The sequence below is a fragment of the Arctopsyche grandis genome, chromosome 6, assembly GCF_051622035.1.
Source record: "Arctopsyche grandis isolate Sample6627 chromosome 6, ASM5162203v2, whole genome shotgun sequence".
NCBI lineage: Eukaryota > Metazoa > Arthropoda > Insecta > Trichoptera > Hydropsychidae > Arctopsyche > Arctopsyche grandis.
In genome coordinates this window covers 5,152,266-5,176,079 of record NC_135360.1, presented here as the reverse complement: position 1 = coordinate 5,176,079, position 23,814 = coordinate 5,152,266, and the positions used below count along the sequence as shown (strand labels likewise).

The 23,814-nt window shown below is 34.9% G+C and overlaps 1 protein-coding gene across 1 annotated transcript in view; it reads right to left on the bottom strand.

Moving 5' to 3' along the window:
• The window catches only part of L (zinc finger protein Lobe), a 38,977-nt gene extending 16,148 nt beyond the window's left edge, over positions 1 to 22,829 (bottom strand). The window contains exons 1-2 of the mRNA XM_077431818.1: positions 22,772 to 22,829; positions 19,861 to 20,051 (exon numbers count right to left, since the gene is read on the bottom strand). Coding sequence (XP_077287944.1) covers positions 19,861 to 20,051; positions 22,772 to 22,829 — 249 coding nt within the window. The remainder of the gene's footprint in view (positions 1 to 19,860; positions 20,052 to 22,771) is intronic.
• Between the last annotated feature and the right edge of the window lie 985 nt (positions 22,830 to 23,814).

Genomic DNA, 23,814 nt, shown 5'->3' with positions numbered 1-23,814 from the left:
AACGAACATCAGCCAGATTGCCTCTAATAGAATGAGCGAATCAATTGTCAATTTTTCAATGAGACCTTAAGCTGCGGATGGCGTGACCACAATAGCCGCTCATTTCTCTAAATTAAGTATAATCTCGGGGAAAAATTCCCAAATACCGGTAGCGAGCGGGTCGAGCGTTTCTGCCATTTATTTCTGAATTCAATCTTTTTTTATACGTTTTTTTTTTATTATGATTTCGGTTCGGTTTTTGGTTTTGTTTCGTCCGTCTGCGGTGTCGTGACCGGTTCGAGTGATGACACTTTTTTCACGCTCCGAATTGAATGGGTCGCGGTCCCGATCTGCTGTGTAAAATTGTACACAGAATCTCCGCGGAGATGTTTAAAAATTGTTGATGGGAAATTATAAGGTGATTACCGACGGACAACGCAATTACCATTTACGTACGTGTAGAAGAGTATTTATCGTTCACGATTGCATGATTTGAACGTGCGCCATCGCATTATTCCGCTCAATTCGTCTTTGGATGCGACGAATTTGTGCGAAATGCCGAAATATCAGACGATGGCGGCAGTCGGGCGTGTAATGGGTTAATTTTCGGTCTTGTATCTGTGTTGGACCATTGCAGAGCAATACCCAAAACGATGAAATTAAGATTTTCATCCGCACGATACTCTTTCAACTTCGGTGCTTCCAAAATAACGTTTTGTGAGTTAAGAAATAAGTTGTAATTATAGAATATTAGTAGAGCTACCAAGCGTTGCCTGAGAGGTTAGAAGTTGAATGAAAGAAGTTTTATTTCAAAACACCTATGTATGTAATTCAAATAGCCAGCAGTTTAGCGTATATATTTAGCACCACTGAGGTCAAAGGTTTGAGTCCTCGCCATCTGCTGGTTAGATTTGGGGGTTTTGTGACTCCAAATCGATCGTTTCTCTATCAGAGTTTGCCAATTTTATCTGATCATTGCTGAAACGGTTCCTGAAAATTGGTATTAGATCTATACCTGTTGTCACAAAATCTGCCTGTGTATAATTTGTAATAATTATACACAGTAATCTGAAATCTATAGATATCTCTATAGACATCTCTATAATTACGTATTTATTATATGTATATAGATTGTATACAAAAAAAAATCTAAAAATAATCCATAGATGTCTCTATTATTATTATTTCTGATTAATTGTTATATGCTATATATTCTGATTGTATATGTATTACTGTATTTCTGATTTCTGATTGTTTATGTATTCTGTATTTCGTTAACATACACCCGTCACATTGGAGCAAATCTGTAATGACGAGTGTATATTGATTTGTAACCATAAAAATAAAATAAATAAAATATTCAGTCAGATGGATGAAAGTTGGAAAAACCTACTTAAGATTTCAAGACTTCTGAAATCATCAAATGGTAAGAAAGCACTGAATCGTACGGCACGGCATGCCTATATACGAGTAGGTAGACTCTAACTGTGAATGAGCGTGTCTTCGTGTCATTGTTAATTGTACGATCTTATTTTCTATACGTTTCTTCAAATATAGGAATCACCGATAACGACTACTATTAAACTTTCATATGTCGATACAAGGATAGATATCACAGAAAACACTCCAGGGTGTGCAGACACAGAGTAGTACGCGATACGTGTTTTTTTATAGACAGATCAATGGTTATCGTGTAATGCTTTCAATTGTGTGGTTACGGGTTAAATCCCAAGCTGTGCTGCTGGCCAGACCTTGGATATATGACTCCAAGGTCGATCGTTTCCTATCAGAGTTTGTCAAATCATCTCATTTCATTAAAACGTTTCCAAAAAATTGGCAACCGTTTCCTATTTATCGCAAAAATTCGAGTTTACAGAATTCGCTGATTTATAAAATGCTGCAAATTTGTCTACAGATGTCCTATGATTGTTATATCTATGTTTGTGATTGGCCTTGAATTATACTTACACTATTTATGTACAATGTTTGACTATAGATGTCGTATAAAATAAAATAAATGGGTGTATAAATAAATAAATAATTAGAGAAACTTTTATGTTAATAGATGTTAAAGACATTTTATACATTCGTAATAATATTAAAAAGAGGTATGTATTAAGTCAACGCCTTGCAATAGTGAAAAAATTTGGACTAAGCAATCAGCATCCCTTTCCATCGAAAGGGATGCTGATGTCATTGGAACCATCACAAAAATTAAGCTAGACAAATTGCAGAATACTATTGATTTGGATTTGATAACCATCAGCGATAAATTGAATAAACTTTTCGATTTAAGCTGGGATTTGAACCCACGCGAGCCAGTGAGTCATATTGTGGCTTTTTCTAGCTCTATATAATATATTTTTCAAACAACATCTCGTACGAAAATAGCTCTGAATTCGACGACGAAACTTCACATCCTCATATCTACCGATACCCAAAAGTTTCCCGCAAATATAATAATAAAAAAAGAAGAACCGAAGCAAGTTAAAGACTTTTCCAAATCGACTCAAGTTTAATTTGCATACGCATTGTCGGTTAAAGTAGCACCTCGTTTAAAGTGGCGATTTTCACTCAATACCTTATGCTAATTTTCGTGGTGTTTTAGTGCGCTTTTCGGCTGAATTTTCAACTCATTCAATTCACAAACACATACACGTACACATACAAACATACAATGTGCATAGTCGAATGGAAAAAAAGGCAAACGAGCGCGTCCAAAGGCAGACACCTCATTAAACAGGCATTGTTTGGTGTTTAGTGAGACCGGCGAACGACGACGACAATAATGAGATGGATGACGCGAGTCCTACGCAGAAATTATATAATATATATACATATATATACATATGTATATAAACCGTTCCATTTGTCAAATCAACACCTGCGAAATTGGCCCCCACTAGCAAAGAGGTCCTCCGACACCTTTTTCTGCATATATGTACTGTTGAATTTGTTCAATACGAGCACTCAATGTCGAATCGGGTCAAGCGTTTCTTCATATGATCGTACAGCTGGATATAAAGTACATTTTTTTGGAAATAAATATGCTAAAATTTTGATGGAAAAGGTTCGTTTTTGAAATGGCAGCTATTGTAAAACGTATGTGGTTGCCAACAATAGTAGTAGTTGTCGTATTTTCATTGAATTTATTATGCTACTCAAATTTAAGCTAAAATTTATATCATTGGTATGAAATATCAGTTCGATATACTGAACAGTTCCAGAGACAAACATTAAAATCTTCAATATTTAAAAGTAGGTAGGTACTACGTACCCACTTCAGGTTGATAAAATTTTATTTTTGAAATTGGGTATGATAAAAAATTTATCTCAATTCATTTACCGGCTTAAGGTAAAAAGAATCCAAAGAAAAATTTAAAAAAAGATATTTGTATGGATGTGACACTTCCTGTTGATTAAAAAATTAAAAAATATATTACAAGGAACGATTAAAATTTTGTACAAATCATGAAAACGTGAACAGTGATAGGCTTTGATTACAAATCGGTCAAAATCTATTTAGAAGACAAGTTGCTGAAATCACCTTTGCGAATTTCAAATTGTACGCAAAGACGATGAGTGCAAAATAAGTTACATAAAATACATAGGATAATGAAATTTTTCATAGAATTTTTAAAATACAACATTATCGTATTTTTAAGATAAAGAGACTTTCCGTAGTAGAAATATCGAAACATTTCTACTATGGAAAGTCTCTTTGTCGCGGAAATTCAAAAAAAAAAAGTAACTTGCGGCGCATCATAATATTCATAAAATATGTAGATACACACATATATGAGAGAAGTCAATAGGAATTAATCCTTAACAAAAAAATTGTTTCATTTTATGTAAATGAGCTTTAAAAGAAGATGAGAGGAAGATAAAGAGCATAATAGAATCTCATCATTAGTAATATAAAAAGTAATCATATAGCAATTTAGACCAGGAGTCGGGAACCTTTTTCGCGCAAAGATCGAATCAAGAAAAATTCACCAAATCATCGAATTCTGATATTTTTTTCTATTAGCAAATAATTTTCAAACTTTATATCTATATCTTTATATCTACAAAAATGGTAATATATTTTCTCAAAAACACAATTCATATTTGATTTCGTATTTGGAACTCTCAAAATACAATAGATCTGAAATATGACTAGCGATAAAAAGAGAAAACAAGAAAATACAGAAATGGTAATGGAATTTACGACAAAATAATGAGTACACTTATGTATGTATATATGTAAAAGCAGAAAAAAAGTCAAACTTGAGGACCATTTTATATTTTAAATGTTAATTAAGGCGCAAACACACTGAATCGTACGGCACGGGCACGTTGTTGGCCTCCTGTGGTGAAAAACTTGTCACACACTGCAGGGCCTCTCCTACATTTATTCAAATATACATAAGTTATCAATCACTACCAAACCGATGTCAATACAAGAATGTTTAACTTGGGTACCATAGCATAGATCAGGCGTGCTAGCGTTTTTTTACTTGTGCAAAACTACCTAAAAAAATACGTGTTGCGTATATTTATGTATCTGCGTGTTTAAAGAGTGTTACTGAGATTCCCGAGCACTGGTTTAGACAAACAAAATATATATACATTCCCATTTGTCATTTGTAGAAGCCAACGGAAAGCCACCAGAGAACCACCCTTCCCAGGACCCTGAATTGACGGCAACTGTAAAAAAATTCCTCACACATAACGAAGCACCAAAGTACGAAATCGTGCGCTATAGTACATTTGTATGTATAAAGGAAATCTTAGCACCTTTCGGGTGACGTCAATGGCGGCGAATAGACGTTTGTCGGCCATTTTTCACTCGACCACAATGGCGGGCGGGTAATGTGTGACCGAGCAGAGACAGATTGCGAATTAGCCGGTGAATAGGCGTGAAAGAGCAAGACACGTAACCATACGCTTTTTTCATGCAAATCACAATAATGGGCTCAAGTTTGGGCACAAACCATTACTACTCCACCACTCTAATGCACTTTTAATTCAGCCATTTTCATTATTATTATTATCGTTGTCATTATTTGACCGTGTGACAATGCCTTTTGGGGACATGCCAAGTACCTATTGTATGTATGTGATGAAGTCGAATTACTCGCTTTCAGGTACTATCGCTTCTTAAAAATATGGCTGCATTGCAATTTTGAACGTAGAGTACTTGTCATATGCGTTGAATTACTCGCTTTTAAGTATTATCAAAATATGATCTTCGGCAGTTTCGTTGCAATTTTCTTAAATGGTACTAAAGTACTCAATTTGTAAGCGAGCATGAGAGCTTCAGCTCCATCGCATACAAATATAATAAGAAGGTACTCGCGCCATTGCGGATCAAAAAAATTTAATAGAAGATCACACTTTTAAGAAGTTACAGTATCATCAAATATATATGTATATAGCTTCTTAAAAAATGTAATTGTATTGCATTTTTGAATGTTAAGTACTTTTTATATGCGACGAAGTCGAATACTCTGTGATCTTCGACGAAGTCGAATGTGATCTTCGGCAGTTTCGTTGCAATTTTTATTAAAGGTACTGAAGTGCTAAATTCGTAAATGATCATGTGAATTTCAACTCTTTCACATATATGTAAATGTAATTAGTACTTCAATTTGAATAGAACTATCGAAGATAAGATTTTTAAGAAGTGATTGTATCAGATAACGTGCATAGCTTCTTAAAAGTGTAGTTGCATTGCAATTTTGAACGTAAAGTACTCGTCATATACGAAGTCAAATTACTTGCTTTTGAGTATTAACAAAATGTGATCTTCGGCAGTTTCGTTGCAATTTTCTTAAATGGTACTAAAGTACTAAATTTGTAAGCGAGTATGAGAGCTTTAACTCCATCGCATACAAATATAATTAGTACTTCAATAGCACTGTGGATCTAAAAATTCGAATAGAACTACGAAGATCATATTTTTAAGAAGTGGTTGTATCAGAAAGCGTGTAAAGCTTCTTAAAAAGTAGTTGCATTTGCAATTTTTTAACGTTAAATAGTATTGAAGTACTTATTATAAGCAACGAAGTTGATGAATTTATTCACCAAAATGTGATCTTCAGTAGTTTTGGTACAATTTTTCAATCTAAAATAGCATTGAAGTACCAATTTGTGATGAAGTCCAATCATCTGTTTTTGGGTATTATCACTTTATTAGTTGTTTCATTACAATTTCAAAATCCATGATGATATTGAAGTATGTATTTATTGTATTTATACAGTCAAATTACTCGCTTTCAAGTACCATCACTTCTCAATGATCTTAGCTATCATTGCAGTTTTTGAATCAACAGTGAAGTACGCTTTCAGGTATTATCGTTTCTTATACAGGTGATATTAAGTAGTTTCATTGCAATATCAAAATGGATTGAAGTACTTAAGATAGGTATATAGAAGTACTCGGTCAAGGGACTATTTCTTATTTAAATTTTGATTCTCATTAGTTTCATTGCAATTTTTGGAACCAAAGTGGTACTCGATGTTCATTACTCAACTCAAGTTGTACGTTTTTTATTATGATTTTCCAATGTCGCTCGAAAGCGTTGTGAAAAATCTGCATTTGAATGTAAGAGTGTATTTAAGTTGTACTGAATGCATTTTTCTTTATATAGGAGTTTTTGACGAAACCAGAATAGCAAAGAGGCATTTCCACAAAGCGTCGAAGTGAAAGCCTTTTTTTTTAGCTTGACGTTTAATAATTCAAATGAAAGTACTTATGTGCATATGTGTATAAAGTACATATGTGCATATATTGTATGTACGACTTGACCAATGATGCGCTTTGACGTGCATTTCAAATTAGGATGTATGAAGAAATTTCTTGGCACTTATTTGACGTGGTTAAAGTAATGAGTTTGAATTTTGAAGTGCATGGCAAAATTAGTGCAATTGAATTTAAAGTGATGATTATTGTTAAACCAAATATCAAAAGAGTTAAAATTTCAAATTTTTTAAGCTTCAAGACTCTTTTCAAAATCCCATAGTTTTGAATACAATTATGAATACCTAGAGATGAAGGATGCAGGCAGTAGATATGATAAAGTGATATCTTGGAGGGTCAATTGGTACCGATTACACAGTAAAGAAATTTTGAAGATCTTATGAACCAAATTAAGATTGTAGATTTTAGTACTTATAATAAAGGAATAAAGTATGTATTATAGTTCTAAATCTAAATATAGCAAGTCTTATTGAACCAACATATGAAGAAGGATTATACCTAGAAAGATACAATCTCCATAACCCAAACTTTTCTGATTACTTCAACAACACTGCAACTATACTTCTCTTTAACCTCTTATTTAAGATTGGTTCAAATTCCTATTACAGATTAACCTCACTTGTTTCTTTCAACATCTTTTAGTACATTATCTTAGACACTTCTCACTATCTCAAATCTTGTACTTAATATTTGGCAACTTAAGCTTTCCGCTTCATTCTCAATACGAATCGATTTCCATTACCTAAACTTTTCCGATTCTTTCAATAAGTTAATTGCGACAAACTAACCGTTCTTTTCTTTAACCTCTTATCCAAGCTTGGTTCAAATTCCCATTACAGATTATTTCAACACCTGATTACATCATATTGGACACTTATTACTATCTCACATCTTATACTTAATATTTGACCACTTAAGCTTTCCAATTCATTCTCAATACGAATCGATTTCCATAACCTAAACTTTTCCGATTCCTTCAATAAGTTCACTGCAACAAACCAACCATACTTCTCTTCAACCTCTTATTCAAGATTGGTTTTAATTCACATCGCAGATTGGGCTCATTTGTATCGTTCAGCGCTTACTGAATACATCATCCCAGATCCTTTTCACTATCTGACAACTTATTTGGCAACTTCTGCTTTTCCATCCTATTCTCAAAACAAATCAATCTTCATAACACAAACTTTTCCGATTGCTTCAACAAACTTCACTGCAACAAACCAACCACATTTATCTTTAACCTCTTATTCAAGATTAATTCAAATTCTCATTACAGATTGAGGTCACTTATTTTTTTCAACACCTGAATACATCATCTCAGACACTTCTCACTATCTCACATCTTATAATCAATATTAATAAAATTCCGCTTCATTCTCAATACGAATCAATCTCCAGAATCCAAACTTTTCCAATTCCTTCAAAATGTTCACTGCAACAAACTAACCATACTTTTTTTTTAATTACTAGCCTTTTATTACTTCGCTTTTGATGTTTTCGTCTGATTTAGTCTGACGAAATTTAGGTTCTTATTCGATCTTTTTCAAACTTTGTCATTTTGCTCGGTTTGGTCATCAATGTATGTAGAAATCAAGTCTGCCATTACGATGGTGAAAAATAATCGTAATAGACACGATTGAAAATACTCCATTATCTTTATCGGTGACGTATATTGTCACATTGCCGGATTTATCCACACTTTTTCAATCGTATTTTCCCTTTTCACCACCGTCTCGCTATGTCAGATTTTAATTGTTTGAACGCCTATAACTTTATCTTTTTTCACTCTATCTCCTATATATATATATATATATATATATATATATATATATATATATATATATATATATATATATATATATATATATATATATATATATATATATATATATATATATATAAATGAATGTCTGTGTGTGTCTCGAATAGGCTCTTAAACCACTGAACCGATTACGATGCAACTTTCAGGATTTATTGTATGCATGTCCGGGAAGATTACTGTGAAAAAAAACGTGAAAAACGGGAATGGGTGTCATGGCAACGCTATAATTTCAAATGTTTGCTGCCTGCGTTTTTCCGATAAATTGGAACGGGAACGGGAACGAGAATTGCATGCGTTATTGTGGCGTTGCAACGCATGTCGGGTTCTGCTAGTGTTTTATAAAATTAGCGTTATAGGTTCTCATTATCTTTCATATATATTTTTAGTTCAGTCATAGTGTTATTTAACCTGTTATCCAAGAATGGTTCAAATTCCCCTTACAGATTGAGCTCACTCGTTTCTTTCAACACCTTCTGAATACACCATATTAGAGATATTTTTCACTATCTGACACATTATAATCAATATTTGGCAACCAGAGCTTTCCGCTTCATTCTCAAAACGAATCAATCTCCACAAGTCAAACTTTTCCGATTGCTTCAACAAGTGCACTGCAACAAACCCCATGCAGATATCGTAAGCGAAGCACACGTTTTACAAACACATGATCGATCGAGCTGAGCATAATATAACGGATGAAATACGGTATCGGCACCCGTCTCCGGCAAAAGGTCACCGCTTTCACAAGAATGAGTAATGAGTTTGCAGCGCGGAATGGCCAAGGAGGAAGACCCATCTGAGATGTCGACGACGAGATAGACCCGTTGGTGGTGGAACCCGTTCCTCGGATCGGGATCGTCCAGCAGCTGGAACCGTCGGGGCACCTAGCCGTCCTCGAAAATCCACGGCTCCAGATCCCAATCTGCGTTGCGGTCGATCGATCAATTGAACGGTGGAGATATTCGGAGATGAAGAGACGCCGACTGGTGGTTAGGTCGATGGCAGCGTAAGATACGCCCGGTGACCGGTGGCTGATCCTCGACGGAATCCGGTGCAGTTTTTTAATCCCACGATCTGGTGTGGGACACGCACTGGCGACTGACTTCCTCTCCTCTCCTCCGAGCGAGAGGAAGAGGGCCGGTTTTGCGACGTATGCCGACTAAATTCATACATAGAGCAGCATCTACTTGCTTACATACACATCCCGTTGGAAACGGTTGAGCTTTCTGCATTTATGTAGCGTCCTTAAGAGGGCTGAACACCAGCGCCTTGTCCATGCAAACGTATTAGACTTCTCCCTTCCTCAATTATGGCACTAGAGAAATTATTTTTTAATATGCTATGGATATCCACTATAGGCATGTTTCTGTGGTTTTATTTTTTTGATTAGTTACTTTTTATAGGAGCTAGGAGCCGCCAAACATCTATAAAATCGCCTCTTTTTTACACCCACGAAAAGAGTCCAGCGTGCTTATTTAACGGTCGATTTAAAAAAAAATACGCACATAGTTGCACAGAAAATATTTTTCTCATACCGATGATGAAATGTTTTTAAAAATTGGTCCAGTTTTGGAGGAGAAAATAGGAGAATACGAAAACTCGATTTCGTCGATTTAAAATACATATTATCTGGTTGAAGCGAAACTGTCGCATTCACTCAATATATATATATATATATATATATATATATATATATATATATATATATATATATATATATATATATATATATATATATATATATATATATATATATTTATATATATATATATATATATATATATATATATATATATATATATATATATATATATATATTTATATATATATATATATATATATATATATATATATATTTATATATATATATATATATTTATATATATATATATATATATATATATATATATATATATATATATATTTAAATATATATATATATATATATATATATTTATATATATATATATATATATATATATATATATATATATATATATATATATATATATATATATATATATATATATATATTTAATATATATATATATATATATATATATATATATATATATATATATATATATATATATATATATATATATATATATATATATATATATATATATATATATATATATATATATATATATATATATATATATATTGATATTTATTGATATACATATATTGTCGCATTCACTCAATATATATATCGAAGAAAGGAACGGCAACAAAATTAAGGTTTCGGGTGTAAAGCCCTCTTAAGAGGGCTGGATATATTTAGTGAATGCGACAGTTTCGCTTCAACCAGATAATACGTATTTTAAATCGACAAAATCGAGGTTTCGTATTCTCCTATTTTGTCCTCCAAAACTGGACCAATTAAAAAAAAATCATGATCGGTATGCGACAGATATTTCCTGTGCAACTATGTGCGTATTTTTTTTTAAATCGACGTTAAATAAACACGCTGGACTCTTTTCGTGGGTGTAAAAACGAGGCGATTTTATAGATGTTTGGTGGCTCCTAGCTCCTATAAAAAAAAACTAATCAAAAAAATAAATATATAGAAACTTGCATATGGTAGATATCCATAGCATATTAAAAAATAATTTCTCTAGTGCCATAATTAAGGAAGGGAGAAGTGTAATACTTTCGTGTTCAGCCCTCTTAATATGCCAGACAGGTCACCCTAAAACTACTTTGTACAAATCAAAACACATTATATGTATGTACAATGCAGATTATCAATTACAAACCGCAAGCATATGCATATTTGCAACAATCAATATAATCAGACCAGCCGTAATTGCGAGAGGTAGGGAATGCTGATTTTATAAAGAGTCAAAGTAGCAATCGACATTCGAAAAAAAATGATTTTCAATTGACATTGGAGCAATTGACATCCCAGATGTTTACATTCGATATAGATTTTCAAGCAATTAATATTCGACATTCTAACAAATAGACAAATAGACATTTTGAACAATTAACATTTGAGCAATTGACATTCCAGCAATTAACATTCGAAAAATTGACATTCCCAATTGAGTCTACCTAATTGAGAATCCGTCTCCTAATTGAGTTTACCAATTTATCTAAGTTTATTGTTGGTATCTTTGATTATTTAAAGATGCGTTCAAATTGAACGCGCACGATAAACATGAACACCCAACTTCTTGAATGTCTATTGCTCGAATGTCAATTGTTAAAAATTTTCTCGAATGTCGATTGCTACTTTGACTCTTATAATAAGTGAATTAGGCTATGTATATATGTATTTATACTTCCAAACTTTATTTGGAAGTATTCAATTATATTAAAATAAATATCAAAAGATCATTTAGTTTTAGTATTTAATTTATTTATTTATTTTATTTTTACATACATATATACAAATATACCAGGAAGGCTTAACAGGTTAACCCCAAATGCGCCTTCCTGGTCCACATAATTATTACATAGATACATGTATGTAAATCTAAACAATATCTGACATCTATGGTCAGATATTACAAAAATCGTATTAATACGATAAATAACGATGAATAACTTTCATGTAACAATACGAATTTTATATTTGATAAACAACCACAGAGACATCTATGGTGAGGAATATGGCGAAACCTAAGATATAACAATAACTAAAGGTTCGCAACAGAAAATTGGGAAGGAAACGCCAATTTTACAGGAATCGTTACAATGAAAATCAGAAAAATTGGCAAATTCTGATAAGAAACGATCGACCTTGACAAATCAAGGTCTGGCCAATAGCGAGACTTAGCGGGAATCGAACTCGTAACAACAAGTACGAGATAATTCAACATTCACCATTAGACCACGCTACTGGTTAATACATTTAGAGGTCAAATCTTAGACTCTTAAAGGTACTACATACATAGATTCAATGTCAGATGTGCTAAGTGTCCTTTTGTCTTTTGATAGGCATATTAAGTCGTGTTCAAATTAGGTACACGTTCCATCAACGTGGTGTTACATAGTTGGGTGTTCATGTTTGTTCGTGCGCGTTCAATTTGAACGCAGCTTTAAATAATCAAAGATACCAACGATTATCTTCAACGATGCTTCTTCTTTTTCTAACCAAGTACATACGATGACAAATTATTCTTTGGGACGTGGACCTGGTGCTCTTCTAAAACCACTATTCAAGCAAATCCTCTTCTTATATTTAAAAAAATGTTGGATTCTTCATGTCTAGCATTACAAATTAGTCAAGGTTAGTATTTCAATAGTGCACCACCTCCACCGACGACACAATCAAGCCATCATCATCAAATACGAAATTGGACCGTTCGGTCAACCCCGGCTCGGGTGACGACAACGTCGTGACGGATGACCGTCAAACGTGACGGCCGAGCTACGATCAGATAAGGGTTGGTTCTTTCGTCTCATTTCGAGCTTGTCGCGACATACATACGTATGTACATATGTACATATAAAACCACCACGAGAGATGCCTTATCTGGATTGTTTACAGCGGCAGTTATGGAGTTTTTCGTAAGGGCCAACACCTGACCGTTTCCCACAATTACACAGGTGCTGCTTCTTTATGCAAATTCGCCAGCGGCTCTCAATCGCGCCACTCTATCTCACTAATTAAAAACCGTATCTCACATCCACAATATACGTATGTGCTTTTACTATTGTATCGAATTCGTTTTTGATTGTTGCTCTAAATTGGAACGCAAAGTGTTGTAATTACATAAATTCTGTGTACATACGTTCTCTTCTTAATGCCTTCTACTGTCTTTGGTATATTAAGATCAAACATTTTCAGCCTGCCTGATTATTGCACTCTCTTCTAGGTACAGACGATGCAATCTTTCAATTGTAGAAAATAATTCATCCAGCTAAGCAGTCTAATGTCATATTACGATCGTCGTCATCTCCTGCTCGATTAAGGCTTTTCAAACACGCTTACATCCGTCTTTGTTTTGCACAACTCTCATCCATCTCATCCCACACATTTTTTCTAATTTCATCCTATTACATTCTCTCAGGTACCATTCCAGCATTATTTTTTCCACTTTTCACTTGTTCTTCTAGATACGTGACCTGCTGATTGCCATTTCAATCTTTTTTCTCTCTCCGTTATATTAACTGCCCTTGTCATACTCCTCATCCGATCCATTCCGATTCCTGTATCTCATCGATGTTCCGAGCATATAGTGTTAGTATGTGATATGTGACACTGATCGATAACAGTGATTTCCCATATTTGAAGATATGTAGGGGTGTCACGACAAATCACTCACGGACTTTACACTCAATATAAAGCATTGTCAAAAAGTTTCCATGGGTTTCCGGAAACCCGTTGTTAAAAATCAAAAGTTTCCGGAAACCCGTTATTTAATATAAAAATTCATTGCCCGTTCCCATTGCCGTTGCTTTCCCGTTCTCGTTCCCGTTCCCGTTCCCGTTCCCATTTGTCGGAAAAATGCAGGTAGCGAACACAATTGAAATTATTCAATTGTTTGTTTATTTTACGCCCAACAATGCAGGTCGTGACGCGAAAACATTTAAAATTATTGCGTTGCAATGCCACTCATTCCCGTTTTTCCCGTTCCCGTTCCAGTTTCGAGTGATGGTTGGAGCTCACCAAACACACTTTGGTTACCACCAAACACATTTCTTTGACTACACAATGGCGCTTCAAACTTTCGCGTCGGTAAAATCGTAACTACGAATATTATTATGAAGAGTTTTTTTACTGCATACAACAAATGCTGAAAGTTCCATCGTAATGGGTTGAGTGGCTTAGGAGCCTATACGAGACAGACAGACAGATAGACAGACATACATATATATAGAGTGAAAACAGAATAAAAAGTTATTGGCGCGTAAACAATTAAAATCTGACATAGCTAAAGGGTGGCGAAAGGTGAAAAAACGATCGGAAGAGTTTGGATAAATACGGCAATGTGGATAATAGACGTCACCGAGAACGATAATGGAGTATTTTCAAACGTATTACGATTATTTTTCACCACCGTAATGGTGGATTTGATTACCACATACATATATTGATGACCAAACCGAGCACCATGGCAAAGTTTGAAAACGATCGGATAAGTACCCAAAAATTTTAGGCTAATAAGAGGCTAGTAATAATAAAAAATGGGGTGTAAATCGAAAATGTTCGTTTACCATGCATACATATGAAAAACGGTTAGTATATATTTCATATATATATATATATATATATATATATATATATATATATATATATATATATATATATATATATATATATATATCAGTGGCGTGCGGTAAAACTTTCTCTCCCCCCCGTCGTACATCCTCACTTAATTTGCGTGAGCAGGATACAACAGGAACAAGAGGAACGGGCATTTCCTCCCGTATGCTACGCGCGAACATTAATTAAACAAGGCTGTATGACAAAAAGAGAGATTATTTCACCGCATGCCACTGATATATATTATATATAGTACATAGTACCGTTTACCATGCACCCTTTTTTTATCTTTCGACTTAAGATCTTGCGATTTTCGATCTTTGCCTTCCGATATTTGCTTTTTCGATCTTTTGACTTTCGGTTCCGTAAGGTAGACCCATATACTCCTGTATCCTGCGCGCGCACATTAAACAAGGCTGTATGACAAAAGAGAGATAATTTCACCGCATACCACTCATATACATATACTACATATACAAACATAGTACCGTTTACCATGCACCCTTTTTTTATCTTTCGACTTAAGATCTTTCGATTTTCGATCTTTGCCTTCCGATATTTGCTTTTTCGATCTTTTGACTTTCAGTTCCGTAAGGTAGACCCATATACTCCTGTATCCTGCGCGCGCACATTAAACAAGGCTGTATGACAAAAGAGAGATAATTTCACCGCATGCCACTCATATACATATACTACATATACATAGTACCGTTTACCATGCACCCCTTTTTTTTATCTTTCGACTTTCTATCTTTGCCTTCCGATATTTGCTTTTTCGGTGCCGTGAGGCAGACCTTAAAAAATGGCATATCAATACAACTTCTTTTGGCGTCTGAAGCACTGCAGGCATACCACGGTGCGGCGTTTACAATCAACTACGCACAAAACCATAATTGTCGACGTTTCGTACGATAATAAGTGGAGTATTCTGTGGACCGATTCGAGATGATCATCAGATGAGGGTCTCCGGTCACGTCGCCACCACCGCTTCTCCAACTTTTATCACGGCTCGGGATCAGATCTCGGCTGGATCTGGCCGTGGCCCGGAGGCTGTATCGGCCACCGGATCCGGCTCAAAGGAACCCATACACCGGCGGCACAAACTCAAAAGCGTCCTCCCATCGTCGTCACTTACCCCGCCCGATTGCGTAACATACGCCGCTTCGCGCGACAATTCCCACAGTGTCGCATATTATGCACGTAAGTACACAGATAGACGGATAGATATACGGCGAGTCTAGTAGATCTAAAGAGACCCCCGACACGTTCCGCATCGGCCGTAAATTATATGCGCACCTCGTAGAGACACATTGCTCCTATCTATTGTGTACGTGCGATCTGAATAGGTACACGGTGTTTCAAGCTGGTGCTGCTTTATTAGTGAGGATGCATTTTGTATGCATATTTTTCATATATATATATATATATATATATATATATATATATATATATATATATATATATATATATATAATATTAAAACTACGTCTGCAAGTATTAGTGAATCTTCTATGGAAACGGTCGCAGTGACGTCGATGTTTGCCTCTTCTCCTACATCTGCCTGCTCAAATGGTCCTGATAGTCGTGATTCTGTTGTGACTGTGTTGGCTTCTTCTTCTGCTTCCTCTTCCGTTTCGTCTCCATTGGCTCAACCTCCGTTGGCTCAATCAAAACTGCCATTTCTTGTCTCAAAGAAAGTCACGCGCCAAACTGGGAGACCGAAAATTGGTAATTTATTACCAAAATGCACGAGGTCTCAGGACAAAGCTGGCTGCGTTTAATTCAGCCGTTTCTACTACATATTTGTGATGATATGGTAGCACTAACGGAAACATGGTTGACTTCATCATTTTTTGATGCTGAACTTTTTGATTCTTCCTGGAGGCTGCATCGTCGCGATAGAGTAGATCGACGTGGTGGTGGTGTATTATTTGCTTGTCGTGATTGGTTTCGGTCAGTCCGGATGACAAATTTTGAAACTCTATCTGGTGAGGACTTATGGAATTCATAACTTGAAAATCATAATCGAGAAAGAATATTACGAAATACAAAAACCTTGTAAACATTCAAGACGATAAACGATATATAATAATAATAATAATTATTTTTAGTTGTTTGTGTATATATATGTTTTGTTTTTGTTATGTCTAATTTATTATTTTGTTTCTTGTCTTTTCTGTTATATTTTTGACCATTGTGGCGCATTAGGAATTCCTGTAATGCTACAACGGTCCAAACTTTAAATAAATAAATATATATATATAGCCAGCAGTTTGGCTTAATGGTAGCGTATATATTTAGCACCACTGAGGTCGAAGGTTCGTGTCCTCGTCAAACTGCTGGTTAGGTTTGGGTTTTTGTGACTCAATTAGTTATTAATTTCGTGTTCTTCCTCTCGAAATACAGCGATTTATGTATACATTAAATTGAATGTCTGTGGAACAGGAACGGGAACGGGAATAGCACGCGTTATTGTGGCATTGCAACGCTTGCCAGGTTCAGCTAGTTAATAATAAAATGAAGTGCACGCGAATAGTGCAAAAGTCTTAATTTGTGATAAATATAGTGTTGAAAATTTTAACACAATAAAAACAGACAGATAACCAAAACGATTTGATTCCGTGCTAATCATTAATACTGCTGGTCAGGCTTGGATATTTTTGACTCCAAGTCGATCGTTTCGTATCATAGTTTGCCAATTTATCTGATTTCATGGTTGAAACGGTTCGTCCATCAAATTGACAAAAGCCATCCTACCCGCAATGTCGCAAATATCTGAATTTGATTTATGCACAAGTCTAAATCTATAGATGTCGCTATGGATTAATTAATTAATCAATTACATAGTTGTTAATTTCCTGTTCTTCCTCTCGAAATACCGCGATTTATCTAATAAAAAATGCTGCAATGTTTGTAATTAAATGTCTAAGAAGGCGCATTGGGGTCTTCCTTTCAAACCAACAGCAGCGTGTTCTAGTGGTGAGTGTTGAATTATTTCGCGCAAGTTGTCACGGGTTTGATTCCCACTAGAGTCTCGATGTTGGCCAGACCTTGGTTTGTCGAGGTCAATAGTTTCTTATCAGAATTTGCCAATTTTTCTGTTTTTCATTGAAACGGTTCCTGTAAAATTGGCTTTTCCTATTCAATTTTCTATTGCAAACCTTGAGTTATTGTTATATCTCGGGTTTCTCTCCATATATGTCTCTGGCGCAAAGGTACAATGGGGTTTATCTGTTAGGCCTTCCTGTTATATACATACATATATACACATATATACATAGACAGCAGTTTGGCCTAGTGGTAGCGTATATATTTAGCACCACTGAGGTCGAAGGTTCGTGTCCTCGTCAAACTGCTGGTTAGGTTTGGGGGTTTTGTGACTCCAAATCGATCGTTTCTCTATCAGAGTTTGCCAATTTTATCTGATCATTGTTGAAACGGTTCCTGAAAATTGGTATTAGATCATTTCCTGTTGTCACAAAATCTGTGTGTATAATTTGTAAAAATTATGCACAGTAATCTGAAATCTATAGATATCACTATAGACATCTCTATAATTTCGTGTTTATTATATGTATAAAAATTGTAATAATAATTGTACACAAAAATCTAAAAATAATCCATAGATGTCTCTATGATTATTATTTCCGTACTGATTAATTGTTATATGCTATGTATTATTGTATTTCTGACCGTTATCGTACACTCGTCGCATTGGAGCGATCTGTAATGACGAGTGTATATTGATTGTAACAATAAAATAAAATATGTACCAGAGTGTCATGACCGTAAATCGACACTATGTCTAACTGTGTACATATGTATGTATATATGTATCATTATACAATTGATTAGGTAAAAACCGGAATTCTTGACAGGACGTACCCGCTCCTGCCTGTCATCGGTTGCTCTTTGCGACTACTCTATTATTGCCGTGTCTTGAATTAATTCGACTTTTACCTGATGCATTTTTCGCATATAATTTCGGACGGTTGGGCAGCGTACGGAAATACAAAACATATTGCGAATTGCGTATATAGCATTCGTTTGTGGTTCAATACAAATTAATCTAAATATGAATCAAAACGGGCACGCGTTGTGCCAAATTGACGCTTCATCTTTCTTTTCACGTGCATCCACATATTTTCCACATTTTGCCTGTGGATTTCACTATCATTTGGATCCACGAAATTATAACTACTTTTACTGGAATTCGGAATATTTATATAGTATTCTTATATATATAGTATTTGTATTATGCATATATTATATGTCTGGTATCAGTGACGTGTTAGAGTATTCTGTAATGTCACTGTGGCAAATATGTAAAATAAATAAATAAATAAAACATTAGATATATTAGTTTTATAAATAAAAATAGTAATTTTTAAAAGATTTAAAGTTAAGAGGGCTGGACGCCAGCGCCTTGTCCATACAAACGTACTATACTTCTCCCTTCCTCAATTATGGCACCAGAGAAATTATTTTTTAATATGCTATGGATATCTACTATTGGGGTGCATCTATCGTTTTATTTTTTTGATTAATTATTTTTTATAGGAGCTAGGAGCCGCCAAACATCTATAAAATCGCCTCTTTTTTACACCCACGAAAAGAGTCCAGCGTGCTTATTTAACGGTCGATTTAAAAAAAAATACGCCAATAGTTGCACAGAAAATATCTTTCTCATACCGGTGATGAATTTTTTTTTTAAAATTGGTCCATTTTTGGAGGAGAAAATAGGAGAATACGAAACCTCGATTTTGTCGATTTTAAATACGTATTATCTGGTGGAAGCGCAACTGTCGCATTCACTCAATATATATATTGATATATATTGTCGCATTCACTCAATATATACATTCATTAAATATATATATCGAAGAAAGGAACGGCAACAAAATTAAGATTTCAGGTGTACAGCCCTCTTAATGAACATTATTATTATTTTTTATTAGACGTCTTTTCGTGTACAATATGAAGGCAATATGAATTACAAACAGTTGTTAGTAATGGTTGAGGTAAAATTAAAAAAAAAAAAATTAACTTTCTACCCCTTAAATATAATCAAAGTAATAGTCCAAGACTGACCTGTTCATGTTTCTTGAGGTAGGAGAGCCTGGGGAAGGCTTTGTCGCAAAACTGGCACTGGTAGGGCGTGTGCTCGGTGGCCCCCAGGGTGAACGAGAGGTCCCTTTCGGAGGCTGTACTTCCAGGGGACCGGGACCCCCCCTCAGGGGTCGACGATCTCCAGGAGCTACCGGGGGTTGTACCGACACCCTCTGCAACAAATCAACACCGAAAATCAATTCGACTCATAATAAAATCCACCAGAAATTTTATATATGTATGTATGTACGTATGAAGCTGCGATAATGTGTGATAATGCATTTCAATGTCGGGGACTTTTCCAGAAGGAAAATGTGTGCGCTATCATCATTCGTCTTGAGTTGGGAAAAATGGAAAAATATACACATGAGGTGTCCTAGACGGCGCTAATAGAGCCGGGGATATAATAGATAAATATCACTTTGCTGCGGACGGGAAATCTTGACAAATGATGGGCAGACTCTCCCATCACCGCTATGTATACTTATTTACGTTTTTTTTTGTAAGTACATACATACATACATACATATATATTTATAGAAAAAAGAACTGTCACTGTGATGAAAATTCAATTTGATGATAATGTTAGAACTTCTGTATGAAGAGGGCTGCAAACTTAAATCGGCCGCTCTTTAATTTTATCAGCATTTGTATAAATCATATTAATAAATATATGTAAAATTGAATGTCTCTGTGTGTCTCTTATAGGCTCCTAAACCACTAAACCGATTACGATGGAACTTTCAGGATTTGTTGTATACATGTCCGGGAAGATTACTGTGAAAAAACCTCTTAAAAATAATATTCGTAATTACGATTTTACTGACGCGAAAGTAAAGCTACTCCGCCTTCAACGTATCACGCCGAGAGTGTGACAAAATCGCGCCACGCCTACCTCGCACTCGAATGTACTGACCAGTCAGGGTTGTACCACAAACACACAGCGGATGGCCCACGTCAACAAATATATCTATACCAGTGGCGTGCGATAAAATTCTCTCTTTTTGTCGTACAGCCTTACTTAATGTGCACGTGCAGGATACTAAGTAAGGCTGTACGACAAAAAGAGAGAATTTTATCGCACGCCACTGATCTATACCTATGTATACATTAAATTGAATGTCTGTGGAACAGGAACGGGAACGGGAATAGCACGCGTTATTGTGGCATTGCAACGCATGCCAGGTTCGGCTAGTTAATAATAAAATGAAGTGCACGCGAATAGTGCAAAAGTCTTAATTTGTGATAAATATAGTGTTGAAAATTTTAATCAAAATAAAAACCATAAAAACAGACAGATTTGATTCCGTGCTAATCATTAATACTGCTGGTCAGACTTGGATATTTTTGACTCCAAGTCGATCGTTTCGTATCAGAGTTTGCCAATTTATCTGATTTCATGGTTGAAACGGTTCGTCCATCAAATTGACAAAAACCATCCTACCCGCTATGTCGCAAATATCTGAATTTGATTTATGTACAAGTCTAAATCTATAGATGTCGCTATGGATTAATTAATTAATCAATTAGTTGTTAATTTCGTGTTCTTCTTCTCGAAATACAGCGATTTATCTAATAAAAAATGCTGCAATGTTTGTAATTAAATGTCTAAGAAGGCGCATTGGGGTCTTCCTTTCAAACCAACTGCAGCGTGTTCTAGTGGTGAGTGTTGTATTCTTTCACGCAAGTTGTCACGGGTTCGATTCCCACTAGAGTTTCGATGTTGGCCAGACCTTGGTTTGTCGAGGTCAATAGTTTCTTATCAGAATTTGCCAATTTTTCTGTTTTTCATTGAAACAGTTCCTGTAAAATTGGCTTTTCCTATTCAATTTTCTATTGCAAACCTTGAGTTATTGTTATATCTCCGGTTTCTCTCCATATATGTCTCTGGCGCAAAGGCACAATGGGGTTTATCTGTTAGGCCTTCCTGTTATATACATACATATATACACATATATACATAGACAGCAGTTTGGCCTAGTGGTAGCGTATATATTTAGCACCACTGAGGTCGAAGGTTCGTGTCCTCGTCAAACTGCTGGTTAGGTTTGGGGGTTTTGTGACTCCAAATCGATCGTTTCTCTATCAGAGTTTGCCAATTTTATCTGATCATTGTTGAAACGGTTCCTGAAAATTGGTATTAGATCATTTCCTGTTGTCACAAAATCTGTGTGTATAATTTGTAATAATTATACACAGTAATCTGAAATCTATAGATATCTCTATAATTTCATATTTATTATATGTATAAAAATTGTATACAAAAAAAATATCTAAAAATAATCCATAGATGTCTCTATGATTATTATTTCTGATTAATTGTTATATGCTATATACTCTGATTGTATATGTATGTATTACTGTATTTCTGATTGTTTATGTATTCTGTATTTCGTTAACGTACACCCGTCGCATTGGAGCAACTCTGTAATGGCAAGTGTATATTGATTTGTAACAATAAAATAAAATAAAATAAAATATCTATGTAAAAATTAAAATAAAATATTACAAAACGATCGACGTCAAATCGATCGATGTATTTTGCTCTAATAAAACTTTAAAAATGTGAGTATTGATAACACTGATCATCACTTTTTTCTCTTACCGGAGCGGAGTCTAATCAATCTATACTACTTTTGACCCACTAAATTTTAATATGACACTGATTTTTTTGGAATGACAATGATTATGACAATGGGGTGCTGAAAAGCAATCTGCCTAGGGGCGCCATATACCCCCAGGTTGGGCCTGAATGTATACCATTCGTATTTACTAATATATACATATATATATAATATGTATGTATGTGGTATTTACATTGATATAATGTACTGATACACTCGCGTATAAATTGAAATAAAATATATTATCACGTTGAAGTGAGAGCTCCCACCGCTGACATCAATCACAATTTGCGTTTCGCGACTTCGTATCATTTCCCCTCCCTTCATCTCCACCCCCTTCAGAACGGATAATAAATACCCGACCATTTATATGCTGCGTACGAGGAAACCTATCTATTAGGGAACCGCCGCATTTACGGGGAGGAAAAGTGGGCGGGGGTGCGTGAAAAGGGTGGTTTATTTCCTATACGCGTGATATTTCTTAATATTTTTTGCGTATTATTGCCCTTTAAAAACGTAAATATATTGCGCTTTTATTCTATTTTATTACAAATTTCACCATAGTGACATGAGAGACTTCCCCGATGCGTCACTATAGCAAACCGCACATGTTTAAAGCTCAGCTCGTGAATGGTAAGTGTAAAAAAACATTAACATCTTTTTCAATATATAACATAGATCAATGGTTAGCGTGTAATTCTTCCAATTGTATGATCATGGGCTATATCCCTGGCTATGCTGCTGGATGTGTGACTCCAAGGTCGATCGTTTCCTTTCAGAGTTTGTCAATTTATATTTATTTATTTTTAATTTGTACCAGAAAGACCAGGAGCAGCTAACCTAAATGCGCCTTCCTGGCCCGAAACGTTGTACAAGTATTATTAGTATTATACAAAGTAAATACATATCAATTAACATGCAAAGAGACATTTATAGTTACATTTTTAAATTTGCAGCATTTTATACAATTCAGCGAAATTCGAGATTGCTGAACACTCAAAAATTGCGAGAAAATGGTTGAGGTTGCCAATTTGCTGGAACCGTTTCAATGAAAATCGGATAAATTAGCAAACTTTGATAGGAAACGATCGACTTGAAGTCACCAATCCAAGGTCTAACCAGCAGTAACCAGTGGGATTTGAACACGTGACCACTTTGTTCGAAGCATTATATGCTAACCACTAGTCTATTCTGCTGGTTAGGTATATGATTTCATTGGAAACGTAAAATATAAAATACTAGTGGTTTCACCCGGCTCGGTATTTTTAATATAAACCGCTTAAACATGACTAATCTAATAGTAAATATTTTA